The sequence below is a fragment of the Tachysurus vachellii genome, chromosome 8 (genome assembly GCF_030014155.1).
Source record: "Tachysurus vachellii isolate PV-2020 chromosome 8, HZAU_Pvac_v1, whole genome shotgun sequence".
In the NCBI taxonomy this organism is placed as follows: domain Eukaryota; kingdom Metazoa; phylum Chordata; class Actinopteri; order Siluriformes; family Bagridae; genus Tachysurus; species Tachysurus vachellii.
The window spans coordinates 471,501-477,500 of NC_083467.1; the positions used below are offsets into that span (position 1 = coordinate 471,501).

At 42.2% G+C, this 6,000-nt stretch overlaps 1 protein-coding gene across 2 annotated transcripts in view; it reads left to right on the top strand.

Moving 5' to 3' along the window:
* The first annotated feature begins 2,026 nt into the window (after positions 1-2,026).
* The window catches only part of cog3 (component of oligomeric golgi complex 3), a 14,354-nt gene continuing 10,380 nt past the window's right edge, over positions 2,027-6,000 (top strand). For both annotated transcript variants that reach the window (XM_060875636.1, XM_060875637.1), the window contains exons 1-3: positions 2,027-2,231; positions 5,348-5,494; positions 5,614-5,675. In XM_060875636.1, the coding sequence (XP_060731619.1) occupies positions 2,031-2,231; positions 5,348-5,494; positions 5,614-5,675 (410 nt within the window). In that variant the 5' untranslated portion in view covers positions 2,027-2,030. The remainder of the gene's footprint in view (positions 2,232-5,347; positions 5,495-5,613; positions 5,676-6,000) is intronic.

The window sequence follows — 6,000 nt, forward strand, 5'->3', positions numbered from 1 at the left end:
CTCACCATCTGACACTGATGGTTAAATGTTGTTCCCATGGCTGTTATTAACGTTGGATTATTTCTCTTATGTAATTCTTACGAAAGCAGCATTTTATAACCGACTGCACAAACACACAGATCTGAAGTCCTGTTTCAGAATTACAACAAAGTAATAAATCAGATTAGCTCCTGGGGAATAAAAATATCAGTTATATGATGTGGACCAAAAAAATCCATACTTACTGTATGACCGTGAAGACTCCGAGTTCATCGTGAGTTTCCATTGTGCTCTGTGAGTGTGTGTATGTGTGTGTTTGTATGTGTATGTGTGTGTTTGTATGTGTATGTGTGTATATGTGTGTGTGTCCTTTAGATCTTCATTATCTTGTTTCTGGCCATTTTTAGCTCAATTTTTGTGTTTTTGGTTTGGTGATGTTCTGCATGTCCAAGTGTGCTGGACAAAAAAAAGTAACACAAAGTGGGCTCTAATTCAGCCTAAGGCAGGGAGAGAGAGAGAGAGAGAGAGAGAGAGAGAGAGAGAGGTCTGCCTCTGTAATGAAATAATGTTCCGCTCCAGTGATCTTGTGAATCAATGTAGAACATGTGCACTCTGATTCATGGGAACAAGAGAGAGAACAAGAGAAAGGGAGATGGAGAACGAAAGAGGGGGAGATGAAAAAATGAAAATCACTTTGTGTCTGTTGAATGTGTCTGTTGTTTTGTGTCTGTTGAATGTGTCTTTCATGCAGGAGTGTACACCAGGAACATTGAGCGGTTAGCTAGCACATGTGTAAGGCTGAATTGCTAACAATGATTTAAGAGAACAGACAGAATTAATTAGCGAGCAGTCAAAATGTTAATGATTTGTAGCATTGCTTAGACACATTGTTCCAACTGCATCACAATGAGGTAAATAATTACAAAAGCAACATAAATAATCTGAAAACACAAAGCTAAACTAAGCTGAGTGAACATAGCTAACATGGGACACTATATCATGTCTTTTTGTCTCATGTGAATTAACACTTACATGTGTTTACAAAGGGGGGGCACGGTGGCTTAGTGGTTAGCACATTCGCCTCACACCTCCAGGGTCGGGGTTCGATTCCCGCCTCCACCTTGTGTGTGTGGAGTTTGCATGTTCTCCCCGTGCCTCGGGGGTTTCCTCCGGGTACTCCGGTTTCCTCCCCCGGTCCAAAGACATGCATGGTAGGTTGATTGGCATCTCTGGAAAATTGTCCCTAGTGTGTGATTGCGTGAGTGAATGAGTGTGTGTGTGTGCCCTGCGATGGGTTGGCACTCCGTCCAGGGTGTATCCTGCCTTGATGCCCGATGACGCCTGAGATAGGCACAGGCTCCCCGTGACCCGAGGTAGTTCGGATAAGCGGTAGAAGATGAATGAATGAATGAATGAATGTGTTTACAAAGCATTTTTGAGAAATGTTGTAAATCTAAATGCAATTCTGTTCATCGACCACAAGATGGCGACATCACGACCTCGCCTCGCTTTTCCCATATAAACATTGTGGTTGAACAAGAGCTCGCATTAGCGTTGTGTGTCATGACATCACCTTTAACTGCGCTATACAACCTGATAAACACTCGTTTATAATGTATGAGAATAACCATGAGTGGGGCTTCTTCTTTATCATAATAAGCTTTAGCACTGTTAGTACAGTGGGCGGAGTAAACTGTTGAGGGGGCGTGTCTTTAAGATGATTGACAGGAGCGGAATATCAAATTGTACATATTTTTCCCATTATTTAATACTAATAATAATGCACTTTGGTCTATTTAAATATTTTTTATTATTTATTATTATTATTATTCTTTCCCTATTATTTTTTTATTATTATTTATTATTTTATTTGTTATTATTATTTGATCTAGTTTCATTAGTAACATCGATAATACAGATATTTGACGTTTTTGTGCCTTCTGTGTGAGAAAATCAACACAATAAGTACAGTGACGTTCTGACCAATCACGACTACTGAACGTCTGTGACGTAACTGTAGCTCCGCCTCCAAACCAGGAAGCGGATCTTTTATGATGACGTTGAATGTTGATGTAAGCGACAAGATGGCGTCCAAGGAGCAGAGTGTCCCGGAACTCCCGGATAAAGAGACGCGGGAGAAGCTCGCTGTGTGGGACCGGAGCTCTGAGGCCACGGCGCCGCTCACAGACAGGCAGACGGACTCGGTCCTGGAGATCCGCTCCGCCGCTGAGACGCTCCCCGTCCCCACAGAGGTGAGGGTCAGTCCGGCTGTGTCCCAAAGTGCGTTGTACAGCCGTGGGTTTAGTGTGTTTACAGTGTGTGGTGTTTACAGTGTGTGGTGTTTACAGGGTTTAGTGTGTTTACAGTGTGTGGTGTTTACAGTGTGTGGTGTTTAGTGTGTGGTGTTTAGTGTGTGGTGTTTACAGGGTTTAGTGTGTTTACAGTGTGTGGTGTTTAGTGTGTGGTGTTTACAGGGTTTACAGTGTGGTGTTTACAGTGTGTGGTGTTTACAGGGTTTAGTGTGTTTACAGTGTGTGGTGTTTACAGTGTGTGGTGTTTACAGTGTGTGGTGTTTACAGTGTGTGGTGTTTACAGTGTGTGGTGTTTAGTGTGTGGTGTTTAGTGTGTGGTGTTTACAGGGTTTAGTGTGTTTACAGTGTGTGGTGTTTAGTGTGTGGTGTTTACAGGGTTTACAGTGTGGTGTTTACAGTGTGTGGTGTTTACAGGGTTTAGTGTGTTTACAGTGTGTGGTGTTTACAGTGTGTGGTGTTTACAGTGTGTGGTGTTTACAGTGTGTGGTGTTTACAGTGTGTGGTGTTTAGTGTGTGGTGTTTAGTGTGTGGTGTTTACAGGGTTTAGTGTGTTTACAGTGTGTGGTGTTTAGTGTGTGGTGTTTACAGGGTTTACAGTGTGGTGTTTACAGTGTGTGGTGTTTACAGGGTTTATAGTGTGTTTACAGTGTGTGGTGTTTAGTGTGTGGTGTTTACAGTGTGTGGTGTTTACAGTGTGTAGTGTTTACAGGGTTTAGTGTGTTTACAGTGTGTGGTGTTTACAGTGTGTGGTGTTTACAGGGTTTAGTGTGTTTACAGGGTTTAGTGTGTTTACAGTGTGTGGTGTTTACAGTGTGTGGTGTTTACAGTGTGTGGTGTTTACAGTGTGTGGTGTTTACAGGGTTTAGTGTGTTTACAGTGTGTGGTGTTTACAGTGTGTGGTGTTTACAGTGTGTGGTGTTTAGTGTGTGGTGTTTAGTGTGTGGTGTTTAGTGTGTGGTGTTTAGTGTGTGGTGTTTACAGGGTTTAGTGTGTTTACAGTGTGTGGTGTTTAGTGTGTGGTGTTTACAGGGTTTACAGTGTGGTGTTTACAGTGTGTGGTGTTTACAGGGTTTATAGTGTGTTTACAGTGTGTGGTGTTTAGTGTGTGGTGTTTACAGTGTGTGGTGTTTACAGTGTGTAGTGTTTACAGGGTTTAGTGTGTTTACAGTGTGTGGCGTTTACAGGGTTTATAGTGTGTTTACAGTGTGTGGTGTTTACAGGGTTTAGTGTGTTTACAGTGTGTGGTGTTTACAGGGTTTAGTGTGTTTACAGTGTGTGGTGTTTAGTGTGTGGTGTTTAGTGTGTGGTGTTTACAGGGTTTACAGTGTGGTGTTTACAGTGTGTGGTGTTTACAGTGTGTGGTGTTTACAGGGTTTAGTGTGTTTACAGTGTGTGGTGTTTACAGTGTGTGGTGTTTACAGGGTTTAGTGTGTTTACAGTGTGTGGTGTTTACAGTGTGTGGTGTTTACAGTGTGTGGTGTTTACAGTGTGTGGTGTTTACAGTGTGTGGTGTTTAGTGTGTGGTGTTTACAGGGTTTACAGTGTGTGGTGTTTACAGTGTGTGGTGTTTACAGTGTGTGGTGTTTACAGTGTGTGGTGTTTACAGGGTTTAGTGTGTTTACAGTGTGTGGTGTTTAGTGTGTGGTGTTTAGTGTGTGGTATTTACAGGGTTTACAGTGTGGTGTTTACAGTGTGTGGTGTTTACAGTGTGTGGTGTTTACAGGGTTTAGTGTGTTTACAGTGTGTGTACAGTGTGTGGTGTTTACAGTGTGTGGTGTTTAGTGTGTGGTGTTTACAGGGTTTACAGTGTGGTGTTTACAGTGTGTGGTGTTTACAGTGTGTGGTGTTTACAGGGTTTAGTGTGTTTACAGTGTGTTTACAGTGTGTGGTGTTTACAGTGTTTAGTGTGTTTACAGTGTGTGGTGTTTACAGTGTGTGGTGTTTACAGTGTGTGGTGTTTACAGTGTGTGGTGTTTAGTGTGTGGTGTTTACAGGGTTTACAGTGTGGTGTTTACAGTGTGTGGTGTTTACAGGGTTTAGTGTGTTTACAGTGTGTGTACAGTGTGTGGTGTTTACAGTGTGTGGTGTTTAGTGTGTGGTGTTTACAGGGTTTACAGTGTGGTGTTTACAGTGTGTGGTGTTTACAGTGTGTGGTGTTTACAGGGTTTAGTGTGTTTACAGTGTGTTTACAGTGTGTGGTGTTTACAGTGTTTAGTGTGTTTACAGTGTGTGGTGTTTACAGTGTGTGGTGTTTACAGTGTGTGGTGTTTAGTGTGTGGTGTTTACAGGGTTTGCAGTGTGGTGTTTACAGTGTGTGGTGTTTGCAGGGTTTACTGTGTGTGGTGTTTACAGTGTTTAGTGTGTTTACAGTGTGTGGTGTTTACAGTGTGTGGTGTTTACAGGGTTTAGTGTGTTTACAGTGTGTGGTGTTTACAGGGTTTAGTGTGTTTACAGTGTGTGGTGTTTACAGTGTGTGGTGTTTACAGTGTGTGGTGTTTACAGTGTGTGGTGTTTACAGGGTTTACAGTGTGGTGTTTACAGTGTGTGGTGTTTACAGGGTTTATAGTGTGTGGTGTTTACTAGGTGTTTTTATTTATTATGTTTATCTTATATACAGTAAGAATAAGGACAGCCATCACACACTGTTACATTTCAGGTAGATTATTAGGTGCACATAGTGACAAGCTGCTCTTTATTGGAGAAAAAAACAGTCTGAAATAATATTTAAAGTGGTATTATAATGTTAATACTTCCTTTTGCCCCGCCTCTTTATTCTCAGTGCCCTGCCTCTTTATTCACAATACCCCGCCTCTTTGTAGAGATGTACAGATACACTTTATGTGTCTAGGACTAACTGACTTCAGTCCTTATCTCTGTGTTCTATGTAGCTTCATGGTCCTGGAGGAACGTCGTCTCATGTCACTGTGTACTGTGTCACATATATATGGTGTAAATGACAATAAAAGCTTCTAGTCTTGACCTCCTTACTCATACTGCCCCAATTGTCCTGATGTTTCTGACCTCTGGGTGTTTGTTTGTGGCTTTTCTCCTTCCAGCTGCCGATCGAGGATTTGTGTGTCCTATCTTCTCGTTCTCTACTCTCTCCGTTCACGGCCGCTGTTCCTGCCTCCACGGAGGATGTGCTGATGAAGGGGTTCCAGATGCTGCAGCTGGAGAACGACCGAATTGAGACGGCTCAGCAGGTGGGACCGTTTTAAACACACTCTTTAAAATAATACGGTACAGTCACATAGATGCACAACTGAAGCCCCTTCAGTGTAATGCTAACAATCTTCTGAAGGTTTAACTTTTTATCCTGCAGTTTTTCTCCTGGTTCTCCAAACTGCACACTCACATGGACCAAGAAGAAGGAGCCAAATACAGGTGTGTCTAGTCAAGTGTTAGACATCCCACCTGTATCCTGCCTTTACACCACTCATATCTGATTGGCTATCAGGGGATCAAAAACTTAATCACATCCTTACTGTAACCATAGCAACAAGCATTAATAGCAGCCATTAAGCACTGAAACCTGCACTTGGAAGTTTATGTTTTATTGAGATTTCACAAATCTATTTGGTACTTTTTCCTTTTTCCACCAGCACTTAATTTCTCTTTCTCACTACAGGATAAATGATGCTATTTTAACACAGATTTCTGTCTCTGCCTCTCCGTATCTCTCTCTTTCTCTTTCTCTTGCTCTCTCTCT